Below are 27,882 nucleotides of genomic sequence, written 5' to 3'. Positions count from 1 at the left end.
CGCTCCCAGGCGCCGCCAGCGTCACTCGGGGACCTGCGGCCGGGGGCTGCCCGCGGCGGGGCTCAAGTCGTGCGCGCGCCGGCGGGGGACAGCAGCAGCGGCGCCCGCTCCTTCCCATGGCGCCGGTGGGCGCGCGGGCGGGCCTCACCCAGGGCCGCGCGGGACCTGTAGGACAGACACAGGGCGCGATGAAGGCGCGCTGCAGTCCCGTACGACTTCCCTGCCCGCTCCCGTGCCCTGCGCAGTTCCGGGGAAGCCTCCTCTGCGGGAACCCCCGCACTCCCCGGGGGGACGCTGACGTCACCGAGGAGGATGACGTCACACATCGAGGTTTCCCCGGTAGGGTTTTCCCGGATCTGAGATTCGGCCACCGCAGCCGCTGCCGCGCTAGGGGACCCCAGGCGCACCAGCAGAGGGCGTGCGAAAGCCAGACTCAGCCTCAGTGGGCGCGCGAAGTTCGCCACTCCAGAGGGTACTACAGTTCGGAAAGGGTTTCAGAGGCCCGTGGATAGACCCCCAGGGCGCAGAGGAGGCGTCTCGGCGGGCGGCCCACCTCCTACAGCCCCACAGTCCGCCACTGACGCCCAGCTTCTGCCCAGTGCATACGCCTTGCAGCCCCTGGCACTCTAGGCCTTGTACGCGCTCCTACCCTTGGCCACCCAGAGCATGGAACATCCAGGCTCGCACTGCGGGCTCCTGGCTGTCGCCGCTCTCGTAGAGGGGGCTCAAGCGGGGTCGTTCCTGATATTACTGCGTGTCACAAGCCTGCCTTCGTCTGCACCGCCAGGCGTGGGCCGTTCCTTCTTTTCCTCTCCTCTAGGCGCCTCCGCCTGTCACATCCCAGCTCCCAGCTCCATTTCCCCACCCTCCTACCAATTCCCAGCCCCACTTGGACCTACCCTCCTAGCTCCTGTGCTTCGTATCGCTTCCCCTCAATCCCTTTCCGTTTCTGCAGAGGGTAGGAAAAGCAGTTCGTTTGCTTACTGTATCACCTGGTCTCTCATCACTCCAGATGGGCACGTCTAGTTCTGCCTCCTCCTCTCCACAGTCAGGGTTTAGAGGGGAACCTTGCATCCTAAGAGGTACGTAGGAGGGAACCCTGACTGCGGAGTGACGGGTGGCAGGCGACTGTTCACCACCCCTGCAGAACAGAAGTGTGCCCTTCTTGAATGCCTTCTAACTATCCAGGGCTTTCACATACAACCCTTTGGGGTAACTATAGTTATTCATATTTTACAGATGAGGGAGGGGGAAAGCAATTAAGTGTGTAAATGGCAGATGGCAGTGCCTTAATTTGAACCCGAGCCTGGCCACAAAACCCTAACCAGGGGTGGGAGAGTACTGCTGCTTGAGCTACTCTGTGGGCCTCTTCCAAGAGCCCCATGGACCCCCCGCTCCCTTCGTCAGCATGTCCAACACACACATGCACATTTAGCTTTGGGGGCCATGGTGGGCCTGAGCCCTAAGCAGGGGTCTCCACATCAAGCTGTCTCAGACTGTTCTGGTAACAGGCTGGGGGGAAGCCAGGCCAGGGGCCACCCCACACTTCTCCCCAGATGGCTCCTGTCTGATTCTGTGGCTGCCTTGTGCCATGTGCCACTTGGTCCCCGTGCCAGTCCATTTCTCCTGGGCCTGTGTTCCAGAACAGACAATGACAAGAACAATAGCTCCACCCGCCCCCTCCACAACCCTGCCATGAAGCTGCCATGGTGACGCAGCCCGGATGAAAACACGATGCTGCCAGTCACTGGGAGTTAATTAAATCTGTTGTTCTCCTTTTCCTGAGCCCACAGGAATTTTCAGGAATGCTCTGAGGAAGCTGCCAATGACTAGAGGGCCCCTGGCCTGCACAGCAGGAACAGCTCCAGGTCAGAAAAGGTACTTCTGGGGCTGGAGGTGATGGAGTTCAGCTGAATTAGAAATAGAAATACCTGCCAAGAACTGTCTACTGCATGTCAGGCCTTGTTCTAGACCCTTTCCTTTCAGAATCTCATGTGATAATGTAATGCCACCTGCTCAGCGGGGGCCCATTTGACAGATGAGGAGATAGGCTCTTACAGAGAAACAACCTGCCCCAGGTCCCACAGCTAATAAGGGGAGGAGCTAGGATTTAGTCTGAGTCTAAGTCCAGAGTCTGTCAAGATACCTTCCCTTATGTGGCCACTGGGGTGTAGATGAAGAGCCCGGTGCATGTGAGCACTTGGTATGTGAAGATTTGGCAGCCACGGAGACACTGGGCCGACCGGCTAACTTCTAGGCAAAACGCACCTTCCTGTTCCTTCCCAGCAAGACCCTGGTGCTTCTGGCCACCAGCCCTCAGCTCAAGAGTAGGAAAAGGCTATAGGGTGGAGAAACAGGGTGGCAGCTCCAAATTTAACAGGGAACAAAGGGCAGACCGCCCTGAGGTAGTGGGAGCATTAGGGTGTGTGGCTGCAGGCCACATCCAGGACCCCCTAGGTGCCAGTGTGCCTCATCAGCCAGGAGGCAGGACCCACTGCCATATTTTACAGATTAGGGCGCTGCAGGTCCGAGAAAGGAAGGCTCTCTGATGTCACACTGGTACCAATACCCAATTTGAGTGGTCAGGGGTTTGATGCTAAACACTCCCTCCTGGACTACTTCACTCCATGGTGCTTTGGCAGGCCCAGAAGGCATGAATCCTGCCTGAGGCCTCCCACCTGCCTTTGTCTAGTCCACAGGAGTTGCTCAGTACATCTCATCTAATCCACAGTTTGTGCTCAATACATAAACATCAATAGAGTCATTCAGACCTTTCCAGAGGCTCTTCCTGACAGGCCAGGCTTCTCTAAGCTTCCTCCATGCTTCTGTGCATGTTCCTGCCTGTCTAGGGAGCCCTTCTGCGCAGACCCCACCTGAAGCCTCTTACTCACAGCCACAACTTCCCCATCCCCTCCAGACTGTCCAGAGCCAATGCTGCACTTGTCCAGCTCCAACTGTGTGCTAGGGGTGGTGCCTTCTGATGGATTCATCCCTAAGCCTGCCATTTTATAATTGGTCTCTTCATTCTCTTTCCTTACCTTCTTGCAGGTTATTTGAATATTTTTTAGGATTCCATCTTGATTTATTTGTAGAATTTGTGAGTGTATTGCTTTGTATTTTTTTTCCCTTTTTAAAAAGATTTTATTTATTTGACAGAGAGAGAGAGACAGCAAGAGAGGGAGCACAAGCAGGGGCAGAGCAAGAGGGAGAAGCAGGCTTCCCGCTGAGCTGGGAGCCCAACACAGGGCTCTATCACAGGACCCTGGGATCATGACCTAAGCCCAAGGCAGACGCTTAATGACTGAGCCACCCAGGCGCCCCTCTGTATGGTTTTCTTAGGCCACACGCTCACTGGGAGTATAGCGGGAGGACAAAAATGAGATACTAGGGGATGAGTGTCTTAAGCCCTATGATGCTAGTCTCCTTGTCAGTGACCATGGTGGAAACTGACCTAGTTCATGCCAAGGATTTGGAGATGCCCAACAACGTGAGTGTGGATGATGGCGGCTTCTGAGCTGGGGATACAGAGATGTGTAAGTCCTTACGGCACTCTGCCTAAAGGCCGGACGTCACAAATCATTCTCAGGAATCCTACAAACTAGTTAGCATTCCATTTGACAGATGAGAGCACTTAGTTCCCAGGGACTCAGTGGTACCCAAGGTCACACAGATTTCTTATTCTGGGGCCTGACACACTGCTGGGGGCACCTACCACCTTGTTCCTCTGCATGAAGAACCCCACCACTCCAGTCTTAGACCCCGAAGATCTGTTAAATCCTTTATCTCAGTAAACGGCCCACCATCCATTCCATCCACTAAATCCTGGTCTTTTGCAGGGCGCCTGGGCAGCTCAGTCAATTAGGCATCCAACTGTCGATTTTGGTTCACGTCATATCTCAGGGTCTGAGACTGAGCCCTGCATCAGGCTCTGTGCTCAGTGCAGAGTCTGCTTGAGAGTCCCTCTCTCCCTCTACCCCTCCCCCTGGTCATGTTCCCTCTCTAAAATAAAAAATATCTTTAAAAAAAAAAGTAAATCCTGTTCTTTTTATGCTCAGTGCACTGTGCCTTCGTCTGTCTACTTCCTTTGGTCCCCCAGCCACTGCCTTGGCCAAGCCACCATCATTTCTCACCTGGGCCCCTGTTGCCATGCTTGCCACTGCTCTCTCTACTTCCATGCTGGGCCCCTACCCAGTCTACCCACTTTCCATGTTGCCCATTTCCCCCAGGCCCTTTCCTGCCTGAGCCCTCTGGCAACTCCACACCACTTCAGGAGGCAGCCCAGCTCTTTAAGACAGTTTAGATGAAAAAAAAAAAAAAAAAAAAAAAGACAGTTTAGATGGGTGCCTCTCAACCTTGAATGAGCATGAGAGCCATAGGGAGGGCTCATTAAAACAGAGTGTTGGGCTCTGCTCCCAGTGTTTGGTTCAGTAGGTCAGGGTTGGACCTGAGAGTTTGCATTTCTAACAAATTCCCAGCAGATACTAATGTTGTGGTCCAGAGAGCACACTTTAAGAACTGACCTAGATCATGGCTTCTGGGATGAGTTCCTGCCAAGGCATCTGCAGCCTCACCTCTCAGTGCCCTTCCCTCTGCAACCAGCCCGTGTTCCCATCCTAGCTGCTCAGAGTCCTGCTTTCTTCCCCCCGAGGGGCCTGCAACACAGCCTCAAAGCTCTTGCCCCCACACTTCTCACCTTCATGGCCTCACTGTAACTTTGCTGGACAAGTCAGCTCCAGGCCATCTCACTCCCCGAGTCGGATGAGAAGCCCAGGGATAGGGCAGTGTGCTCTAGCTGCCTGTGTGCAACTCCAGAGGTGGCGTCTGTCTTGTCATCTGGCATGTAGCCACTCCAACACCACTTGTTGGGATGACTGGACAATGCCCAGTTCCCTGTTTGGTCTTTTAGCCGTAGGACAGGGAGCACCTCAGGAGCTGGGTCTGCAACCCACTCACTCCTGGGAAAGGTCAGCTGTTTACCAGAAAGTCACTGAGAGAGATGCCATCATCCAGCTCTTGGCCCTTGCAAGCCAGTTTACAAATGAGATGAGGATCCCTGTATCCATGTGAACAAGAGGAAACTGGAAGCCTATGTCAGGGGCTCTGGAATGGACAGAGGGAATCCCAGACAGCAGGGCTCTGGGTCATAACGTTCCCCAGATATAAGGCCAGAGCTGCTGGTCAAGTGAAGGGACAGGGACTCAGACTAGGGGACAGCAGAGGGAGGGCAAATGTGGGGTACAGAGTGAGGATGGGATGGGAGAAGTTACTGCTAACCTGTCCTGCATGCCCAGCACATGCCAGGCCCATTGCTGGCCTCTTCACATTCATGATCTCAGGGACACCCAGGAGGTGGCTGCTGCCAGCCCAATTCTCCAGAAAAGGAGGTGGGGCCAGTTCAGGCCCACACAGGCAGGTGGCTGTTGACGCCCAGGTGACTGCAAAGCCCCCTGTCCTGGCAGAAAGGGCATTTCAGGCAGGGCCTGGTGACAATTTTATACTCCTCCCACACCACGACACGTGAACTGAGGCCAGAGAGAGAGGACTGCCGCCGCAGTCAGCCAGGCATAGAGCTGACCAGAGCCTTATTCCAGCTCGGCCAAGGTACTGGCTTGGCACCCTTGCCTATAGGTAACACCTCTGTGACCCCCACCCTGGCACTGGGCCTGGAACCCAGAGGTTGGAAACTGCAAACAGGACAACAGAGACTGGGGTCACAGACAGCTTGTAGGCAGAGAGGCCCTATGTGGCTCAGTGTCTACTGTACCCACATCACTCCTTTCAAGGGAATTAGCCACACCTCAGGGGCTGGGGGGAGATGAGGATGCCCTCTTCTGAGAGGCAGCATATGTAACACGCAGGGCACTGAAGGGACAGCCTAGGGCTCAAATCCTGCTTCTGCCTTGATCAAGCTATGTGGCCCCATCCCAGTTGTTCCCACTTCTGGGATGAAGTTTCTTTGCCTATAAGACAGGGACGATGCGATCGGCCTAGCATTGCCAAGGGAGGAGCAAAACTGCTGAAGGAAGTGAAAATCCTTCAAGACTGGTGTACACAGCTACACGTGACAAACCAAATGCCAGCACTTTGCAGCCTCAAGAGGCTCAAATATGGAAACCAGCCCATGGTGCTACATCTACACAAGCCTGGGAGTGGCCCAGTAAAAACTGCCATCGCCTTTCCACAGACCAGAGGTCACCACCTTGTGACTCTCAGGCTGGACACAGATCATGGGCACGTTTTTTGGGCCCACAATCAATTTTTTAAAATATTCTGATCAGTTGCCAAATTTAAAATCCAGGAGATTTTACATAAAAGTCTAGATTTTTGGTTCATCTTGAAAATTATCTGGTCATTCCAAGTCCACATTCTCACAGAGTGACATAGACTGTAGCTGAGTAGCTCCCTGGCCCACCTCATTCCATTGCTTCCTGGGCCCTAGATGCATTTGGGTTTCCAGTCCCTGAACTAGAGTGAGCACCCACAGCAGCTAGCACTACATAGACCCATGATTGCTGAATTCGACCACAGCCAAGGTTGCAAGCTGATCAGGCCACAGAGCCCCAAAACCAAGAACTAGGGCCTTGGGGGTTTCCTTGGTTTCCCAGGTAACTGAAGTAGCCCTCCCTGCTCAGGTTCACCCAGAGAGAAAATGGAGGAAGGGAGCCAGCCCAGCAGTATCACAGTCCCATAGAGCATCTGGGTGAGCAAGAATCTAGATGATTTTGCTGGAAGAAGGAAAGGTGTGCTAAGGCTGGAAAGACATGGTAATTTCCTCACTGGAAGAATATGAAAGAAAGTTAAGGCTGCTCCTCTAGAAGGCCCTCCAGTCCTTTTCTGCCTAGGTCACAAGAGATGGTGTGTGGCAGGCAGAGAACAGCTGTGCCAGCAGAAAACCTTCACTGAAAACCTAGCTCCACAACTTACTGATAGTGTGACCTTGGGGAAATCACTTTACCTCTCTGAGCCTCTGGAGTCTACATCTCTAAAATGGGGATAATAAACTTACCTTGTACAACCATTGAAAGGATTAAGGGATAATGGATGCAGAACACTCAACACAAGTCTCACACAGAGCCAGGACAGAATGAAATGAGCCGGTGAATAATTCCAAAGGCATTCCTGCCTGCAGGAGGGAGACTCAGGACTGACTCAGGGCACCATCCATCTAAAGGTATCTTATGCCAAGGTCTCAAATGCCTGGGATGATGGTCATCTCTGGTGCCCAAGACACTTTCCTGGATGGGAGAGGAAATCCAAGGATGGTTGTGGTCACTGGGATGTTGAGTGCAAGGTCTACCATTGGAGGCGGGCGTCTGCTGAGTCAGGTCTGGGAGAGCTGGCAGGAGGACCATTTCTCTCTCCAGCACTCTGCCACTGCCGGCTGGGGGAGGTTGGGAGAGGAGCCAGAGGTCATTTCCTCTGACTCAGCGGCCATTCTCCTCCCAGAGGAGCTCCCCTGGAGGACAGAGCATCTCCATGTGGCACTGGCCTGCCTGCCAGCCAACCTGCATGCCACCCAGTACAGTCTGGGCTTTGTGCTCAGACAAGAAAGGGACACTTGTGATCCAGACAATGGGCCGGGGCGCTCCCATTGGCCTGAGCTTCATCTTCCCTGGGTCAGCAATGTCCTTTCCTCTGCTCCTGCCCACTCTGCTCTCACCACTCCCAGGAGAATGGTGGCTTGGAACACGGAGCAGAAACCCACCACCGGCCCTAGCCGCGGTCTGACATATGCCCTGGCCATGAGGAGGAGGATGTGAGCTTCTTTCTTCTCCCCGGGTAAGGAACATCGCCTCTGTGGCACCCAACTCGGGTCAGGCTATTTCGCAGGCGAGAGGTGGTAGAGGTGGTGGGGGTGCTGGAGCGCAGACTCCAGCCTCCAAGCCTCCTCCTCGAGGCAGGCCCAGGGGCTGGGCCGCCCCCACGTTTGCAGCCACCCCAGGAGCCCTGCTGCGACGACTGCAGCCACGTGGGAGCCAGCTCGTGCCCACGGGGCCGCTCACCCCCCACCCCCATCTTCGACGAGCTGTGCAGGCAGGCACACCCAGACTGGCAAAGTTACCCCCACCGCTCCAGGGGTAGTCCCCGCACCCCCTCTTCCCCTGCGCCCCTAGGTTGCGGACCCGTTTGGGGTGGGGGAGGGGTGGGAGGGGGCGTCGCCGCCCCGCAGCCGCGTCGCCGGGGAGCGCAACCCCGTTGCTGTGGCAACCGTTTCCAAGCGAACCGGTGGCTCGCGCCCGGCTTTGGCTCCCTCGCTCACTGGCGCCCTCCCTCTCTCTCCCTCCCTCCCTCCCTCCCTACCTCCGGAGTGGGCTGGGGGAGGGGCTGGCCGGGGCGGGGGTCCGGGGCGGCGACCGAGGGCCAGAGCGCGGAGCTGCCCGCGGGGAGGGGCTCATCCCGGGATCATCTTCCTCCCGCGCTCTGGGCCCGCCCGGCCTGCCGCCGCCGCGGTACTCACGGGCCCAGGCATCCTCCTCGAGCTCGTCCTCCTGGCTCGGGGCAAGTGGCGCGGGCTCCGCGGACAGAGCCCCCGGCCGTGGGGGAGGCGGCGGCGGCACCGGGCAGCTGGCTGTGGCACGAAGGCGGCTGCGAGCGCTGGGCTGGAGCCGTGGGGCGCGCGCACGGGCGCGTACACGGCGCGTACCAGCCCGGCGTGCGCGCGCGCGCGGCAGCCGACAGAGGGCCCCCACCCCCAGCCACTTGCCGCCGAGGAGGCTGTCCTGGGAGCCGGAGGCGGAGGACCTGGCACCCACCTGCCGCGTGGAGACTCGCACGCGGGGCGCCGGGCTCACCCTGCACAGGGAAAGCATGCGCCACAGCTCCTGGCAACAGGCTGTCCGGAACGGGGCGCACGCAGGCAGATAGGGTGTACACAGTTGGCTGAGCACACAGGATGCTCAAGCCAAACAGCCGAGGTCAAGGACCCTGACACACACACACACACACACACACACACACTCTCTCTCTCTCTCTCTCTCTCTCTCTCCAACCCGGAAAACACACACATGTCCACGCCCCGGCCACATCCTGAGAGGCACTGCACACATGCGCTGGGCAAGGGTTGGAGCAGGCAGGCCCCCCAGTGTCATTCCAGCTTACCAATACACAGTCCCCTCCCAACTCACAGCCCCTCCCAGTGTGTTCCCAGAGAACATACATCACCACACGTCTACTAAAAAGTGGCACAGGAAGAACACAGCCCTGGTCTTCATGGACCCCACTCATCCCCAAGGAATAGCTGTGAGGCCTAGTAAGGGCCCCACTGTTTAGGGGTAGTCTAAACCTGGAGGTTCATCAGTCTCTCTTAATTGGGTTGTTTCCAGTCCAACTTCTCTGTCACACTTACGGTGATCTTCCAAAAACACCCTCCACCATCATATCAGCTAGGACACTTTGATTTGCAAGTGACAGAACCCCAAAACAAATAGGTTTGAGCCCAGAGGTGTTTGACTCATCTAACTGAAAAGTCCAGAGGCAGATTTTAGCTGTGATTACAATTGGTTCCAGGTGTCCCAACAATGGTATCAGACATGTAACTGTTCTCTCCACTCTGCATTCTTCTGTTTGCATCATTCTTGAAAATTCCCAGGTGGTGGCAAGAATGAGCCCACAGGTCTTGCCACCCAACCCCAGAACCCCAATTCTTTCCCAATAGTTCTAGCAAGCCCTCCAAAAGACTCTTTGGCTTAGTGTCCATTGGTGAACGAATCCAGTTGGTCATGCCTAGGCAAGGGGATATATGTTCAGCCACCCAGTACCCATTTCCTTTTTGTTGGGTATAAGCACCCTATTTCATCAGGGGGGCTGACTGCATGCCATGGGTGTCATCAGGCTGGGCCCTTGAACCCAAGGGTCCTTTTCCCTGAGTGCACAGTGAGATTTCCTGCTGGGCCTTTTGGGCTCCTTGGGTTTGCAGTCCAGCTCAACAATGCAGACATGGACATGGCTGTTGCATCTTGCTTCTGGGGATCGTATCCTGATGAGAATGGGGTCTGTGACTAAGACCCTGGGGTGCCCCAGTCCCAGTCCTGGTTCTTCATGTTCCCCCATATCCTTTTAACACTCTGTTAGTTGGAGGACCGTTCTGTCACTTGCAACCAAAGATCTCTAACAGCCTCACCTGGGTCACACACTCTAGGTGTCTATGTATGCAGGGGGTGCAAACCCAGCCCCATCGAAACCACATGGACTAAGGAGGTTTCCCAAAGTAAACATGGGGTGCTTTTTGTACATCCTAGGCAGACTTCCCAACACAACTAGCTGAAATCCTCTAGGGCTGCCCCTGCCTTCTAGATGAGGCCCCACATCCTCAACATGGCTTTCAGAGCCCTGCATGGCGCTCATGGACTTTGGCTCCAGTTGCTTCCTTTACCCACCCATAACCACCCACTCCACCTCAAGCCATCCTAAGCCATCTAGCCATCTAGGAGGTCCTAGACCATCCATATGGCTCCTCCAACCAGGTACATCTGGTTCTGTGTTCTGGAGGGCACCAATTCTGAGACTTTTGTTCCAAGAGGCCTCCCTGCTTGGTGTTGACCCCCAGCCCCAGCCACTTAGCATTCCCAGCCCTGCCAGCTCTAGAACCATCTCCGCCACAGTGCCGATCACTCTGGGTCTTAAACTGTTCCTATTTCCGTCTCCCTACCAGGCTGAGCTCCAAACTGGTGGGGCCCTTGTCTCCATCTGGGTCCCCAGCTCCCACCACAGAGCTGGAGTCACTGTGCCAAGAGCTTTAAGGTGAGTTGAACTGTAGCCAACAAGTTCCCTGGATGCCTCTCTAGCCCAAGGGGGTAGCTTGGAGGGAGGTCTTGACCCATCTGCAGAGTGCTCCAGGGACCTACTGGTCCAACTGGTACCCACTCGCCCTTATACACCTGCTCAGGGCTGGGCTTCAGCCAACTGATAACCTAACTGCCCTCCCACCAAAATAGAAGGGCAAATGCACCTCAGGCCCCAACTTCACACATCATGAGTAGGATCCAACTTCACCTTCGGCTGGCTTCCTTGCCACTGTGCAACAACGGCTGACCAGCTGGAAGACCTTGGGCATGGCCCTCTCCCATTTCCCTCAAGTTAACGGAAGCAGCAGCATATGCTCCACAGACCATCAAGAAGTGGGCCACCACCAGAGAGGCCCCTTCCACACTAAGTCAGTGCTTAGAACTTTCTGGATGCCCTTGAGATGGCTGTCAGCCTGGCATCCAGCACCCACTCCCCTAATTGGCAACAGTCCTGTCAGTGACCCAGGGGCAAAAGGAGGTGATAGGCTGCTTTCACAGATTCTCATTTCACAGCTGCCCTGAGAGGGGATGGGTATCACACCCATTTTTCTAGACAAGGGAAGGGCCTATGCAAAGCCAGCTTGAAAAGTGGCCTGGCTGACTTGAACCCAAAACTGTCTGACTGCATGTGGACCTGTGGCACTGGTCCCAGCCCAAAGGCAAGGAACAAACCCTTACTGTGGTTACAAAGCATCCTTAGAGGGCTGGGAGCACTGGGAGACTATGGTATGGCAACAGATCTATGAAGTCTGGGGCAGACTTGTCAAGACTGTCCTCTCCTTCCCTGCATAGGTGGAATGCTATGGAATGTTCCCCAATCCCTCTGCCCCCAGGTGAATAAGTCTCCTTTAAGACCTGGCTCAGCTTTTCAGAGAACCCTGCCTAATGCCCTCATGGCTGGTCCCCACCCACACTTGCCACAGCCTAACTCCCAGCATTACCACTGTCTCACTTCTGCCCGCCACATTTCCTGCTTCCAGGGCTGAGGGATGGCTCTAGTTCGCTGGCCCTGGGCTGCACACACAACAGGTGTCCGGGTAGGACAGCATTGGCGGATGTTTCTAACAGCAGCTTCCACCTTGCTCCCTAGGCTACTCCAAGCCCACAGCTGGTCACCAGACCACCTGGCCATGGAGGGGACCCTTCCAGCTAAACCTGCCTCCCCAGTCCAGGTAGAGCCAAACTCTCACCCTAGTGGGGACCCAAGGCTTCTTCCCTCAGGCCTCATCCCATTTAGGAAGCTGAGAAACTTACTGGTGAGCCCAAAGGCCACTGAAGCCTGGCCGCCTGGAGAGGCTAGTCCAAGATCAGCTTCAGGGGCAGGGGGAGGGGGTCCAGGGCATGTTGGAAGGGTAGCCCCATCAGGCCCACCTCTGATCCCTTCCCACTTCCAGCAGAGCGAGGGAAGCAGAAAGGCCCCTGGAACACCAGGAGCAAGAAAGAGGCAGGCAGGGCGGCTGGCCAGGTTTGTGCTCGACTGTATTCACTCAGAGACACGTGGCAGCTTACATTGGACAAAATGAGTAATAAAAATTGGCTTTAAATACGGAAAAACCAGGGCCCTATAATCCCATGCTACCCTAACACTGGGACCAGGATGGCCATTACCACCTGGGAAGGACCAGAATCGGGGCCTGGGGTGCAGGCACACACACACCTCGGCCAATCCCCTTCACATACACGCACACACTCACATACACACCCCACAGGCACACACAGGGAGGGATGGATTATTGCTGGGCACATGTGTCTACTGTTAAGAGGGGAGTCTGGAATGTTTGAGAGTTGGCCAGGGACAACCTCCTCCCCCCTTCCCACGGCCTGGGCTGGGGCGTTTCTGCAAGAGGTGTCTTCAGGACAGGGCCCAGCATGAGGGACGAGGCACCCTGGGAGCTGGAAGGCAGAGGCAGACCCATCTGGGACAGCCTGGGCAGTGGACTGATGGGTCCCAGGGTCAGCCCAATCTCTGGTCACACTTTGGCACAGGCCTAGGGGATACAGAGGCCCCAGATCCAGCTTTAACAAGTGCTGAGAAAGGACAACAATGGACCCCAGAGGTGGTGGCCCGAGCCCAGGGCGGCAGAGGCAGGCATGAGTCTCACTCGGAGGTCGGCGGTGGCGAGCACAGTGCTGGGGGCTCAAGGGCCTTGTCTGGCCCAGTCTCGGCCTGTCCAAGCTGGGCCCAAGGAGCCTTGAGTTTGGCAGTGGCCCCTCTGCCAGCTCCAGGGTGGGTCTTAAGAACGCTCTGGTTGCTATATACATTCGTACAAATACATAAATACAGAAAGCCCCAAGCTCCACAGACAAGAGCTGAAGGGACGCACCTTTGTCCCAGGGACAGCCCAGGCCTTGCCCGAACCCAGCCAGACCAGGGGCTGAGGGGCAGAGGACACTGGGGACAGCTCCGGCTGTGTTCCCCAGGCCACAACTCGCGTGGGCAATGGGGAAGACCACTGTGCAAAACTGTAAACAGCGCTCGGAGTAGCTGCTACCGCCAACCACCGGTGGGGGCCTCAGGCTGGGGGCTAGAGGCGGGTGGGGAGCTCGAGGCGGGTGGGGAGCTCTTCCTCACTGTCGCTGCAGTTCCCACAGCAATCCTGGAGGGATGGGGAAGACACGGAGGGAGAGAGGCAGAGCGAGTGCCATTAGCCACCAGTGCTACTACCCAGGCCAGCCCTGCCAGGAGCTGCCTGGAGCCATGCTCTGGGCTGGGGGCTCCCTGCGAGGGGCCTGGAGCAGCAGCTCAGGCCAGACATGTGTGGACATCAGCGCAGAGGATACTGACAGCAGGCTGAAGTAAGAGGGTCCGGGCGATCTCGGGCTTCACCAGAGCAAGGCCCTGTCCACACCCTCTCCCCCAGAGATGGTGGAGGCAGAGCATGGGGAGACAGATGGCTAAGCAAGGCCAGCAGCTTGAAGGTGCCAGGGTGCAGGGAACGAAGTAGTTGGGGGAAGGGGGGGAGCGGGCACCAGACTTCTTTCGCCCACATCTTGCCTCTGCCATGGAAGGGCTGCCCGTGGCTCCCCGAGGCCCGGCAGCAAGGCCAACCCACGGGGAGCCCACACTGCTCACCTCTGGAAAGAGAAAAGAGGCCGTGAGCCCAGCCAGGGGTAGGGGACAGGCGGGAATGAGGCCAGAGACCCTGGGCACACGTGGTGAGGTTGGAAGAGGCCCACTCCCAGCACGCGCGGGCACCAGCTCTGCCTCCCGCCCACCGTCCCCCGGAGCTAGGCGAGGGGCCGGGCCGGGATGCCACTGGGGCTTACCTGACGACTGAAGAGTCTCTGCAGCAGTCCCTTCTTGGGGGGCGCAGGGGGCTGACCCTTCCAGTCCAGGTCTGGGGGAACCGAGCCATCGAGCCCAAAGACATTCAGCTCCTGGAAGCACTCCGTCTCCACCATCTGCCCAAGCACAGGCAGCAGTGAGAGCCAGCTCCCGGCCTCTGCTCTGGAGCCCAGCCCACCAGCTGGGCAGCTCCTTACCTCATTCTGCCAGGGGATGGGCACACTGCCCGTGGCAAACTTCTGGTAGAAGTCCTGGTCAGCGGGCTCCAGCTCCACGCCCTTCACTGTGGAAAACTGTTCGATGTCCAAAACATCCTTGCAGTAAATGGCCTGGGGCTGGTGGGGACCGAAACAGCGGTCAGACGGAAGCAAGACACTCACAGGCAGGCACACGCATATGCTTTCCCACCTACATGCACACGGGCAGCTCAGCCCTGAAAGTTACCCGAGCCTTGGCCTGGCTGTGCCCCAACCCTTGCAGCTCTCGGATTTGGAGTCAGAAACTAGGTGCCCCATGCACTTGCTAAGCACGGCAGTCCCTTCTCGTTGAGGTCTTTTCCACTCTGTAAACTGGGGGTTATTAACCCTCATTGCTTCTGACTGGTGAGGCTTCATAAAGGCCATGCCTCCTGTCAATGGGAGCTGACTGGCTGCAGCCAAGCAGCCCTGCAGTGCCTTAGGGAATCAGTGACAGGCACCCCCTCTACCCACACACGGCCGTCTGGGGGTACAGTGCAGGCGGGATATTAGCTGCCTGAGCTAAGCATCCCCATGCAGGGCCTGGCCCTGATGGGTCCTCTGTCCCAGGATGTTCCAATGGCCTGCCCTATCCCCTCAAGCTTCATAGACAACCGGAGGATTAGAACAGTCCTCCCAAGTCCCCACACCCTCAGGGCCCCTCCTGGGAGCCCACCTCACTCCAGAAGGCCAGTGTCTTTTTTATCCTTGCATTGTTTTCTAAATTCTACTATTAAGGATGTCAATTAAAACAACATCGTCAAGGGACGCCTGGGTGGCTCAGTTGGTTGGGCAGCTGCCTTTGGCTCAGGTCATGATCCCAGAGTCCTGGGATCGAGTCCCACATCGGGCTCCTTGCTCGGCAGGGAGCTTGCTTCTCCCTCTGCCTCTGCCTGCCACTCTGTATGCCTGTGCTCGCTCTCTCTTCCTCTCTCTCTCTGATAAATAAATAAAATCTTAAAAAAAAAAAAAAACAACATCGTCAAAGGGGCGCCTGGGTGGCTCAGTGGGTTAAGCCCCTGCCTTCGGCTCAGGTCATGATCCCAGGGTCCTGAGATTGAGCCCCACAGTCAGCAGGGAGCCTGCTTCCCCCACCCCTCTGCCTGCCTCTCTCCCAATGAAATGATCTCTGCCTGTCAAATAAGTAAATAGATTCTTTAAAAACAACAACATCATCATGTAAAAAGGTACAGCTGCTTTGGAAAACAATCTGGCATTTCCCCAAAAGGTTAAATGCAGCGTTACCATATTAGCCAGCAGTTCCATCCTGGGTATATATCCAAGAAAAATGAAAACATATGTCTCCGCCAGCACTTGCATGCCAATGTTCATAGTAGGAGAATTATTCACGATAAGCCCAAAGTGGGAACAACTCCAATGTCCATCCACTGATAAACAAAATGTGGCATACTCAAACAAAGGAGTATTATTCAGTAATAAAAAAGAAGAAAGTAGGGGCACCTGGGTGGCTCAGTCAGTTAAGTGTCTGCTTTCAGCTCAGGTCATGATTGAGTCCCATGTAAGGAACCCCTGCTCAGTGGGGAGTCTGCTTCTCCCTCTCCCTTTGCCTATTCCCCTGCTTTGCTCTCTCTCAAATAAATAGTCTTTTTAAAAGGCAGGGGGTTGGGGGGCCTCGGTGGCTCAGTTAGTTAAGCATCTGCCTTCAGCTCAGGTCACGATCCCAGGATGCTGGAATCGGGCCCCACATTAGGCTTCCTGCTCAGGGGGGTGTCTGCTTCTCCCTCTCCCTCTGCGCCTCCCCACCACTCATGTGCTCTCTCTCTCAAATAAAATCTTTAAAAAAAAAAAAAAAAGGAACAAAGTACAGGCTACAATACTGATGAACCTTGAAAACATTACACTAAGTGAAAGAAGCCAGCACAAAGGACCACATATTGTATAACACCATTTGCATGAAATGTCCAGGACAGGCAAATATACAGAGACAGAAAGTAGATGAGTGACTGCCAGGGCCACAGGGAGAGGAAAATGGGGAATGAGTGCTAATGGGCACTCATTTTGTTGGGTGGGAGGAAAGGGGTGATGTGAATGTTCTAAAATCATTATGGTGATGGCTGCACAACTCTGAATATGCCAAAAGCCATTCAGTCACACGCTTTAAACAAGTGAATTATAGTATGTGCATTAAATCTCAACAAAGCTATTAAAATAGTATCAGTATCAAACTTGCTTCTTCTCTGTTCTGTCTAAAAAGTTAAAGTCCAGAGCACTGATTTTCTAACTCTGAAGACTCAGGGGTGGTGGGATGATTTCAAGGTTAGATGAGAAGATGTACACCAGAAGCAGGGGGAAACCTGATTGTGGAGTCAGCCCCAAGGCAGGCTGCTCTCAGTTCAATCACTCACAGCAAGGCCCACACCCCAGGATGCTGGCGAGACCAACAAGGCACAATTCTTCCTAGCTGGCCTCCCAGTTGTACTCACCCTCTCTAGCCCTGCCCCAACCCCTCACAGGCCTGCCTGCTCAACCCCCGCCCACCATCCCCAGGCCCTGTCACACTTAGAATAAAACCCTGTGCCTCTCCCAGCCCACGCTCACTCCTGCCACACTGGCCTCCTTGCTGATCTTTCCCTCGAGGCTTCTCCTGCTCCCTGGAATGCTCTCACCCCAAAACTCGGCCCAGCTCTCTCCTTCACATTTTTAGGCTTCTGCTTAACCATCAGGTCCACCCTGTCTAAAAATACTCCCACCCCCATCATTCCTTATCTCTCCCTTAGCCGCATTTATCCTTTTGACATTAGCTGCTATTCTTTTTCTCTTACTTCGGCATGTTCTCCTCTACAACAGGAAGGCAGGACTGGGTCCTGCTGACCTCTTTATCTCCAAGCTCTGGCACTTATGGGCACTAGATGTTTGCCGAATGAATAAATAGTCACTGTGTGGCTGACAGCCATCAGGCTGGCCTGCCAGTGACCCGTCAATGCCAGGACCCAGTCCTCTTACACATGGGAGGAGGGCAAGCACATAACTTCACCCTGGCCACTCACAACATTCCCTGTGACTGTGACTTCACACACAGAAGCCTGAACTCAGTGGGAGGACAATTCACAGGATGAAGCAAAGCCGAGGGATCAAGTCCTACCAACACTGCATGAAAACCTGATGCGGGCTCGACGCTATGACCTTCTGGCCAAATGAACAAATAAGCTCCATGCCAGACAGAAGCTTTAACTGGGCTTCTGCCACCTGGAATATGATGACTCGAGGATGTCTCTGCCCATGGGACGCCTAACCCCCCAAGATACTCAGTAAATGGGTGAGACTCTGCAAGGGTAACATCAGCACCATGAGGTGTGGTGGGCGCTGATATTCAGCCCCTGACCCCTACTGACAACAGGCATGTTGGTTTTCCATCAGGAACCCAACCTCCCCCACTCGCTGTGGGTCAGGTGGGCAAGTGATCCAAGTGTGGCCGCTGAGGGGCTTCCGAACAATCAGTGGCAATAAGCACTAGATTTAGGACATTTTCCCCCGTTTTAGGACTACTTTTGAAATTATTGGGCAAGAGGTACACTGTGTCTCCTGGGCTGGCTGAGCTGGTAGGACGTGGACCTGAAATGCTGGGTCTACCACTGCCATACCCTAGAGAGAGCCGCCAGAGAGTAAAGACCGCACGCTGGCCAGTCCAGCGGCGGGGGGGGCGGGGCGGGGGAGAGGAAGAGGGAATCCCTGGCAACACTGCTGGAGCCCCAGGTCCAGGCATGCCCAAAGCAAGATCAATCCTGAGGCTTTCCACCTGTGAGAGCCCACTGAATTCTGACCTGTCGGCCAAGCCATTTGGGTTGGATTTCCTGACACTTAAACTGAAGGTGCCTCCGAGAGCCCTGAACTCCGAGCCCCCCACCACCTGCCCCAGCGAAGTGTGGCCCGCCCTCAGCAGGAGTGGAAAGCACTAACGTCAGGCTTGAAGGGTGGCTCCAGCATGCCAGCTCCCAGCCGCTTGAAGTTCAGCTTCTTGAAGAGGGGGTGTTCCTTCACTTCACGGGCACCACCTCCACGACACCCCAGGCGCTCAGCGGGGTCCTTGCACAGGAGCTACAGTGGGGCAGGGGCGGTCAAGGTGGCCCGGGAGAGGCCGCCGCGCCCCCCCCTTCCATCCCCATGCCTAGCCAGCCTGACTCCTAATGGCCGCCATACCTGGGAGCAGAGCGAGCGGGCCTGTGGGGAAAAGCGCTCGGAGTATTCCTCAGGCACCTCCTTCACTAACCGCTCCACCTCCTCTCGCTTGATTTTCTTTTTCCTCTGCTGGAAGGGGGACTGGCCTGCGATCATCTCATAGAGGAGGCAGCCCAGCGCCCACCAGTCTGGGCTGAATGTGTACCGTTCATTCTTCACCACCTCTGGAGCTGGACAGTGGGGGAAAGAGGAGTGAGGGCCCGGCGGCAGGCACCGCCTGGGAGGGACGTCAGCACATGGGATGGCCCCTGCCCCACCAAAAGGGACCAATGTGGCCCTGCAGAAGGCCAGGTTTGGCAACTTTTCAAGAGAAGTCAGAAATCTGTGTTTTTAACGTGAAGCTGTCCAGCCTATCATATGTTGGTAACCCATTCCAGTTGTTTTAAAAACACTTTGATTTAAACACAAATGTAGGCCACATCAGGCCTGTGTGGTTATGTTTGCAATCTTGGGATTTAGTATAGAAGAGACTCACCTGCCGCATACCTACACCTGCCGGGTGGGGCACACGGGGGGATCTCTGCCCCTCCTGCCTCTCTGCATCCTCAAGGCCACTCTGGGAGCCAGTATGGCTGCTCTACAGTTGGGCCAAGTGGGGCTGGGAGCAGCAGTATGTGGCCTGAGGACACGTCACAAAAAGAGGTGGGGCCCTGCAACTGGGGCTCTGTCTGCCATGTCTCATGGTCTCCAAGGGGAATATGGGGCCCATCTTGGCCCTGCAGATGGGCACTTCCCCTCAGGACCTGGGCAGTTCAGGAGAGGGCAGGACGGGGACGCTAAATTCAGCCCCTTCTCATCCTTCTTGGTAGCCACCGGCAAGCCCAGCCAAGAGTAGGAGTTCAGTATCTGGTGAATGAACAGGTATCTGCAGGTGTGGGGGGGCCCTTGGCTGAGTCTCGGGCCTAATTTATACAAGAGGGCTATCAGCTCTCTCTACTCCCCGAGACACAGAAGACTCCCAAACAGAAGTGGTGGGGCCCAGCCAGGACAGCAAGGGGACCCCAGAGGCAAGACGGTCAGGGCAGAGGGAGACTCACCCATGTAGCCCACAGTGCCCACACGACCCTTGATGGTCTGGCCCTCTGGCACGTGCACCGCGAGCCCCAGGTCAGAGATTCGGATATGGCCTGAATGTGGGTGGAGAAGCGGGACGGGGACAGGGCATGAAGCAAGTGATCCAGACCCTGCCCTACTCCATAGCACCCCACCTCTGAGGCCCCCCCCACCCACCGTGGTCATCCAGTAGGATGTTCTCCGGCTTCAGGTCCCTGTGGGGAGAGAAGGGCAGGGTCAGATGTTGACACCACCACCTCCTAGCTCACTTGTCTCCTGGGATGGAATGTGCAGGAAGGTGCGGGAGCCATTTATTGCTGGGCTGAGAGGCGGCCCTGCCCTCCCTCTCAGCAGCCCCAACTTGAGGGAGCGGCCCCAGGATCTGTCCAGTCAGGACCACCCTTCCTGGGAGTCCCCAGGCAAGTGGAGAGCAGCTCCCACGTGGGGGGACAGCAGCAGGAGCCTTGTTCTCCACTGGTGATGATGAAGTCCCACCCTCCCCCACCACTCTGGTGGCTGACTCTACCTTTCCTGTCCAATGGGGCTACTCATCTGTCCCTTCATGGGGCTATTGTGAGGTTCAAATGAAATCACTGCCCGTAATGACAGGCAGAGCTGTCCGCTGACAACGCCGGGCTTTATGCACTTTACCTCGTTATCTCATTTGGCCCCTAAAACCACCTGCAAGGCAGGAATTAAGAGTCTCTGCTTCCCAGAAAAGTAAAGAGCATACAGAGCAGGGAGCCAACTAACCCAGGGTCACACAGAGAGGGGTGACAACACCAGCATTCACGGGAGCAAGCCAGACCCAGAGGCGGTCAAGTGCACTGGGCATGGGCAAGTGTGGCAGGGCTCAAACGGGCTCCTGTGTGCCTTGGCAGCCTCCGCCCGCGCCCCCACTGCAGCGCCCCCTGTGGGCAGGCCCAGGGCCGTCACCTGTACACGATGCGCTCCCGGTGCAGGTCCTCCAGGCCGCAGCAGATCTCCGCAGCGTAGAAGACAGCGCGCGCCTCGGGGAAGCCAGCCTGGCCCATGTGGTAGATGTGGAATTTGAGGTCGCCTCCGTTCATCAGCGTCAGCACCAGGCACAGCGCGTCCTTGGTCTCGTAGGCATAGGCTAAGCTCACCTGTGGTCAAGGGGACCGGAGCCCTCAAGCAGGGACCAGCGGCCACCCCGTGAAAAGGCTGGCACCAGCCACCCAAAAAATCCTTCTCAGTTCCAGTCCTTGGGACCCAGCCTGCTCCCCAGGCCTGGCGTCGACACCCCAAACCCGCCCTTTCCAGGCATCTCAGAAGGTGGTCAGGTGGTGCCTGGAGGGGATGGGGCAGGGCAGGAGGAGACCTAGCAGGGCAAATGCATGGCCAGGAGCAAGGGAGGGGTCTCCTGTCTGTACTTACTACAAACCTACTGTTCACTTTCTCCAGGATTTGCTTCTCATTGAGCGCCATGGCCTCCCCTTTCCGCTTCTTGATCCGCTTCTTCTCCAGCTTCTTGCATGCGTACATCTTGCCCGTTGCCCGCACCTGGCAGGCACACACCTGGAGCCAAGGTAGATGGGCAAACAGGGACCAGCTGTGCCCTTTCTGGGGCTATAGGAGTTCAGGGAAGGGGTGCTGGTCCAGGGCCCACTGTAACCCACCTCCCCTCCCCATCAGGGGCTCTGGCCTGGCCACTCACCTCACCAAAGCCGCCTTTGCCCAGGACTCGGTACTGCCTGAAGGTGTTTTTGGTCACTGGCTGCCTGTGGGCAAGGGATTTCAGAGCAAACACTGGCTAAGCAGGGGCCCAAGGCCTGTGAGAGTTCCAGCAACTTCGCCTACCGAGGCCTAGCCTTCAGGGCACTCACCTTTCCAGCCACTTCCACTGTAGGAAACGGTTGAAGTAGATGCTGTCGAGGTAGTCGGCAAAAGGAGCCATGCTCAGGTACTCGTGGGTCAGCCTGTTGAGAGGGCCCAGCCCGTGGGTCAGCCTCTGAACCCCCAGGTTCTCAGCTTGTTGGGCCAGACCCCGTTATGTGCATTGCTAACCCAATGAGGCGGGAGGCATGCACCCCGCAGAAGCTGAAGATGCCCACAGAGAGGGAAGGCAACCCGTCCAAGCTCACACAGCATGTGCAAAGCCAGGGTGGGAGGCTGAGCTCCCTCCCCAGCTGCTGAGCTGTTCATAGCCTTCCAGGCCCACAGAAGCCCCCTCCTCAGGACACAATTCCAGGCCTGTGGGCAGGGAGAGGCTTACCGGGTGAGCTCCTGGAAGAGGTCTTTGCAGGGCCCCTGCTCCAGCCGCTGGGAGCAATTAGTCACCAGCTGCCGGGGGACCTCAGGGATGAGGTCAGGACCCTAGGGACAGGCAATAAAGCGGTCAGTGCAGGGGGCTCCCTTGGCCTGCTGTAGGTGAGTGCTTCGCCAGCCTGCCCAGTTGCTGGACTCAGTTCCATGCTACCCTTGAGGCAGGGTGAAGCAGAGCCCTTGGCAGACTGCCCCGCCTGGCCCACCCTCCTGGGCTCTCTGCCCGAGGTCTGCCTGGTGTACCCGGACTAGCTCCAGAGCACTCTCTGCCCAGGCTGTAGTCATTCCTCTCCCCATCACTGAGCTCTGCCCACTGCTGTCCTCCCTCATCACTGCTCACTCACCGTGTGGCTCAGAAAATTCTGCACTAGTCGCCGCCCACAGGCCTTCCGCTTCTCGTCGGGGGTCACTTCATACTCGGCCTGCAGGATGGAAGGCAGGGAAGCTTGGGGTCTGGGCAGAACCAACAGGTGTGGGGAGATGGAACACACTTGGCCTAGGGGCCCCTGCCCACCCTCGGGGCTGGCCTGGGCTGCACTCACCACTCCATCCAGGAAGGCAATGCAGCGGGTCAGCTCGGGCCTCGTTGCGCAGAACTCACGGAACAGCAGGCGCCCGATGGGCTGCCGCTCGCACAGACTATGGTAGTCACGCTCTGCAAGCAGGGGTAGGAGCTACTGGGTTCCCAGACCTGGAGCCTGCCAGTGGGGCCCTCCGGTCCATACCACCAGGCCCTGAGCCCCAGTAGCAGCTTCCAGCCCTGTAGTATGGAAGCCATTATCTCCTTTAGAACCCTCACCACAGGGCGCCTGGGTGGCTCAGTGGGTTAAGCCGCTGCCTTCGGCTCAGGTCAGGATCTCAGGGTCCTGGGATCGAGTCCCGCATCAGGTTCTCTGCTCGGCAGAGATCCTGCTTCCCTCTCTCTCTCTCTGCCTGCCTCTCCATCTACTTGTGATCTCTCTCTGTCAAATAAATAAATAAAATCTTTAAAAAAAAAAATGTTATAGAACCCTCACCACAACACTGAGGTGGGCATTACTCTTTTTGTTTTTTTTTTTAAAGATTTTATTTATTTATTTGCCAGAGAGAGCGAGCACAGCAGGGGGAGTGGCAGGCAGATGGAGCAGCAGACTCCCTGCTGAGCAGACAGCTGGATGTGGGACTCCATCCCAGGACCCTGGGATCATGACCTGAGCCAAAGGCAAACACTTAACCAACTGAGCCACCCAGGTGTGCCGACATTACTCTTATTTCCATCATAGCTTGGGACTCTGAGGCCCAGAGAAGCCAAGTCATTACCTCAAGGTCACACAGCCAGGAGTATGGCCCCAGAGCTAGGCCCTCACCTCCACCTGCTATCTCCTGGTTCACACCAGCTACAGACGTCACAGTGCTGGGTTTGGGTGTGGTTTGTGAGGTTCCGGCCAGACCCAAGCTAGGCCCAAACCTGCTGCCTGCCTGGCGAAAGTGCAGGAGGAAGCTGTGGCTTCCGGCGAGCTCGAGGTTGGGCCTCCTTCCTAGGCCGTGGAAGCAGCCATGGTATACTCCTTGCCCACGTGCGGGCTGTCAGAGGGGCCTAGGTAACCTTGGGTGCTGTGCAGACCTGGGGCCTCAGCCAAGATAAGCAGGGGTCCTGGCCCTTCTGGTCTAGGTTTTGCTGCCCCTCCCCCACACCTGCCACTCATACCACTCTGAGGTGGCCTGTGCTAAACATGGGCTTGGGGATCCTCACACAGTCCCCCTCTGGGCTGGCTCCAGCCTCCGCTGTGCCCTCTGTCCCTCAAACCCTAGGCCTGACCCTCCTTTCCTCTGCTTCTCTCAGACTGTCCCAAATCTGACCCTGCCCTACTCCTACCACCCACCCACCCAACCACCTCTGCTGTCCTGTTTGCACTGTGTTCTCCACCCATCTCAAGCCCAGGAACTGAAACTGGGTTGGGTGGTGCAGCCTCAATCTTCCTGCTCCCCAGAACCCCCCAACCCTGCCTGCCCCAGGCTGAGGTCTCAGGGGAGGCTCTCCCCAGCACCCCCGAGTCTCCACCCAGGCCTCACCGAGGCTGAGCCGCAGCTCTTCACACTGGCTGATGTGGGGAAACTGCAGCATCTGTCGCCATTTCTTGCTTTTGCCTTTGCGATTCCCACCACCACCTGTGGGAGCAAATGGGCGCTGGGTCTCCAGTCCCACCGCCACCCCACTTCCCTCCCCACACGGGGCATCCGGAGGCCTTCTGGGCTCAGCCCACTCTAGGAGGTACCTCAGGTCTTCATCCCACATGCATCAGCATGCCTTTGCTGGACTCCAGGACACACACAGTCCCCTGGGCCTTCCTGCTCGGGGGCAGGGGGAGGGGGTCCTGAGCCGGAAGAGCCAAGAGGGTAGCAGGGACAGGCCACTGGGAGTAGGGGATGGGGATGGTGTGTATGGAGGGGGGGCTTCCAGGAAGCCTTAGCTGCTTCCTACCAGGTAAGAGGTTCCCAGGAGAAGAAAGTAGAGGGAGGACATAATAGTGGTGGGAACTAGGTAAGTCAAGGCACAGAAGGAAGAGACTCCAGGACATGTGGGACACGCCTGAGACATGCCAGAGGCACAGGGCAGCCTGGGTCCCTGGGAAGGCTTCAGGTCCCTATTACCTGGCCCTGTACCAGAACTATCAGAGACTCAAACAATGTGGTGGCAAGAGGGCTGGCATTCAGGGTGCCCACTTCAGTATACAAGGGTTTCCGTGGCTCTGATACCTGCCTCATTTTACCCAGCTGACTCCCTACCTATAGCTGCTGAGACCAGAGTAGCAGCCCAGGTGCCTACAGAGCCAGACGGGACAGTAAATGTGGGCCAGGTGGGAGACAATAGGGAGTGGTGGGGAGTGTGGTGAACTGGGCCGTGCATGCCTGGGTTGTTGCCAGGCAGGAATGCAGGCTCAGTGTGGCTAGCTGGGAATCTGGGAATCTGGACTGTTACGGGAAATACTGGTTTGTATTTTTTGTAAAAACCCACTGCAGCCAAATGAATGAAACCTGATAAAGAGCTAGCCAGATGTGTGGGCCAGGAGGTTGAAAATGGAAGGGCCCGAGTCTTGGAGCCCCACAAAGGTCTGAATCTCTAATTCACACTTTAAGGCCCATCACTTGCCCTCTACGGACCTCAATATCCTCATAGGTATTTTGGATCCAAAGCCGCCTCCAGGAGTGTTGTCAGGGTGACAGGGACAGTCTGTGTCTAGTACTCTGCAGGGCTGGGGCAAGAGGAGGGCCTCGGCTCCAACAACTCATGTCAAGCTCAGGCAGCCACTTTACCCTGCCTGGCCTCAGTTTCCCCTCGGTTTAGCCAGCCTTATTTTCATCTGGCCTGACTGAAGGCAGGTGGCACAGGGGAAGGGGCTGCTCCAGGGATGGGGCAGAGCTGGGTGCCTCCCTGGATTCTGTGACCTAAGCCGCCTGGAGGAGGAAATGTTGCAGGACACCCATTGGGAAACCCACTAGAGCCCTGCAGCAGCCTGCACCCAGCATACTCCACAGTCATTGCTCCACTGTGAATGAGCAACAGACCCCCACCCCCAAGCCTGGGCAAGGCCTCCCCAGAAGGGGAACTCCTCCCCCACCCCCACAGGTCCCTCACCCAACCCTCCATCCGCTGGCCTCCCCCCACCAGTTACTTCCTCCTCCCCCTCCTCCCAGCCACATCAAGGCAGCAGCAAGAGTCACATGCAAATATCCTGTCCTGAACTGCCACCAAGAGTCAGTGGGACTCCTCCCTGGCCTAGGCTGGCCCCCTCCCTGTGCCTCTGGGTGCCTGGATAAGGAAGGAGGACTAAACAAGGGCTTGTTCCCCTCTTCCCCCCACTAGTGCTGCCCCACTTCATCCTCAGCAATGCTGCCACACTAGGTACAATCTCATGAGAAAATGGAGGCCTTGAAATGAGGAATTAATTTGTCCAAGATAACCAAGCCTGGAGGTGCCAGAAGCAGAATTCAAACCCAGCTCCCTAGGACCACAACCCATGCTTCCTCCCCACCCCAAACATGCCATGCCAGCCATCCGAGGGCTCCCAAACCACTCAGGGCCTCAGACCCCTTGGGGAGGTGGCAAAGGCCAGGCCCCAAGCTATCAGCCAGCTAATGAAGGGATTCCAATGCCACCAGGCTATGGGCCAGGGTTTAGGGCTCAGTGACAACAGGGATTTCTTTTAGTTTTCATGTCCCATCCCCAACCATTCCCCAAAAAGGGTTACTAAAGTTTAGAGAGAAGAGACTTGTCTAGAACCATGCAGGTGGGAGGGGCAGAACCAGGTTGGGTATGGGCTCTCCAGGGAAGGCAGCAGTCCAGGTCTGGCCATACCCCACGACACCTCACCCAGGCCTGAGGAAGCCTGTCCTGAGGTGCCACACTCTCCGGCCAGTCAAGGCAGTGCTCCCAGCAGTCCTGAGGCCCGAACTGGCTACAGCCCTAGGGAGGGAGGCCTGGCCAGGCTCTCCCCACCCCTCCTCCCTAGCTGGCTAGATGACGAGGCAGAACAGAATCGGCAGATGCCCCCAGAGGCTAGAAGGAAGGCCTAGCCCTGAGACTCGATAAGGGACAGGAGATAAGGAAGGCTTTGGGCACTAAGAACCCAGCCTGCCATGCCTACTTCCAGGCAGCACCTCCCAGGGGGCAACACACACTAGGCAGGCAGGGGGTACCAGATGCTGTGCCATTTGAGGGCTCCTCTGGGCTGCCTTCAGACTATATTGGGGACATCCTGTGTCCTAGGCCTGGGTCAACCACAGTCTCACTGTATGACTTGGGGGCTAGTCCCTAGTCTGAGCCTGTTTCCCATCTGTAAAATGGAGCAGAAAAGTGAAGCAGATGACTCAGCCTGGAAGCCCAGCAAAGAGTGGAAAATGACCATGTCATGACCTCCCTGCCCTAGAGTTCAAAAAAGAAGGGTCTTGTTCACCGCTGGTCCCCAGCACCCTAGACGGGACAGGGCACAGAATGAGTGTTCCGTGATTATGTTACTGAGGTGGACCATGGCAGGTTAGGGCCAGTCTGACCAGAAGGCAGTGAGGACCTGGTCTGGTCCTCTGTGTCCCCCAGGACCTTCAGAGAGCAGGTAGGTGTCTCCTAACATTTGGGGCGGAAGTCCTGAGAAGCTCGGTACACACTCACCACACTTGCTCCCTCTGCCAGGCCTTGCACTAAGTCCTGCCAGCCCTACATGCTCTCTGCTTTCAAAACACAGCTCCCACTTATTTCTGTGCCCGTTTAGCCCACTAAACCGTGGGCTTCCTGAGGACAAAAATCATGACCCATTCACCTCTGTCCCCAGTGTCCTGAAGCACAAAGCAACCTATGTGACCAGCAGTTACCCCCAAACCAGGTGGGCTGTGGTACCGTAGTGGCTCCGCTCATTCATTCTCCAACCTTAATCCTGCACCAACTTTGTGCGGATCCAGGCTGGGCGCTCGGGTCTGGGCCTGAGACACGTGGGGTAGGCTACCCTTTCTTGGGGCATCTTCTCACCTATCACCTGGGACAGGCCTCAGAGAGGCTCTCCAAGGACCCAGGTCCCACCCTTCCCTCTTCCTTCCTCTCTCTTTCCCTCACCGCACCCCCCCACCCCGGCCCGCGCCGCGAGGGCGGCGGCCTGACCCCCGCCCCTTCCTGGGCCGCGGCACCCCGGGGCAGGTGCGGAGGACGACCGGCCGGAAGGGCTCGCCTCTGCGCTGGGTGCGGGGCGCGGAGCGCGCTGCCCTGCGGAATCTGGAGACTGGGGCGCCCAGCCGAGCTCGGAGGCCTCGCGCCCGTGTTCCCCGCACCCGGCCGCCTTCTCGGCCGCCTCACCTTCCCGGGCCTTGAGTAGCACCGTGTTCGCTACGATGTTCTCGAGCTCCATGGGCTGCGGCGCCGCCGGGCCCGCCGGGCCGCGCCGCCGGCCGGGATCGCTCGCGGGAGCCGGGGCCGGAGGGCGATCGGCGCGGCTCGGCTCGGCTCGCAGTGACCGCGCCGCGGCCTCCCGGGCCTCCCCGGCCGCCGCCGCCCGCCGCGCACACTCCACCCCCT

The 27,882-nt window shown here is 57.0% G+C and overlaps 1 protein-coding gene and 1 long non-coding RNA gene across 5 annotated transcripts; one reads left to right on the top strand and one right to left on the bottom strand.

The window, feature by feature from the left end:
• Window positions 1-34: 34 nt before the first annotated feature.
• On the bottom strand, window positions 35-27,882 carry GRK6 (G protein-coupled receptor kinase 6). 3 transcript variants are annotated; one of them, XM_047729885.1, is made up of 16 exons: window positions 27,664-27,882; window positions 23,895-23,990; window positions 22,385-22,497; window positions 22,187-22,264; window positions 21,793-21,893; window positions 21,404-21,496; window positions 21,235-21,298; window positions 20,955-21,095; window positions 20,493-20,683; window positions 19,734-19,771; window positions 19,541-19,630; window positions 18,465-18,673; window positions 18,225-18,362; window positions 14,268-14,405; window positions 14,052-14,186; window positions 35-165 (listed from the first exon to the last, which is right to left on the bottom strand). In XM_047729885.1, exons 1-16 carry the CDS (start codon window positions 27,713-27,715, stop codon window positions 145-147), a joined length of 1,698 nt encoding a protein of 565 aa, XP_047585841.1. In that variant the 5' UTR covers window positions 27,716-27,882; the 3' UTR covers window positions 35-144. The 3 variants fall into 3 exon arrangements, with proteins under 3 accessions (XP_047585841.1, XP_047585842.1, XP_047585840.1); XM_047729886.1 differs by lacking the exon at window positions 35-165 and adding an exon at window positions 12,541-13,859; XM_047729884.1 differs by lacking the exon at window positions 35-165 and adding an exon at window positions 12,541-13,381.
• Window positions 7,512-12,330, top strand: LOC125100068 (uncharacterized). Of its 2 annotated transcripts, XR_007127433.1 has the most exons (4): window positions 7,512-7,779; window positions 10,652-10,740; window positions 11,577-11,617; window positions 12,179-12,330. It is a non-coding gene; the product is annotated as an uncharacterized LOC125100068 (long non-coding RNA). The 2 variants fall into 2 exon arrangements; XR_007127432.1 differs by lacking the exon at window positions 10,652-10,740.

This window comes from Lutra lutra, chromosome 5 (assembly GCF_902655055.1).
Source record: "Lutra lutra chromosome 5, mLutLut1.2, whole genome shotgun sequence".
In the NCBI taxonomy this organism is placed as follows: domain Eukaryota; kingdom Metazoa; phylum Chordata; class Mammalia; order Carnivora; family Mustelidae; genus Lutra; species Lutra lutra.
This window is presented reverse-complemented; position numbering and strand designations above follow the sequence as displayed.

What these genes read in the sequence shown, in the direction of transcription:
- GRK6 (XM_047729884.1), bottom strand. Translation starts at nt 27,715, where the DNA reads ATGGAGCTCGAGAACATCGTAGCGAACACGGTGCTACTCAAGGCCCGG. An exon ending in AGAATTTTCTGAGCCACACG is followed by an intron (nt 21,894 to 22,186) that starts GTGAGTGAGCAG and finishes GCCTGTCCCTAG; the next exon opens with GGTCCTGACCTCATCCCTGA. An exon ending in GGGCACTGTGGGCTACATGG is followed by an intron (nt 18,674 to 19,540) that starts GTGAGTCTCCCT and finishes CCCACTGTCCAG; the next exon opens with CTCCAGAGGTGGTGAAGAAT.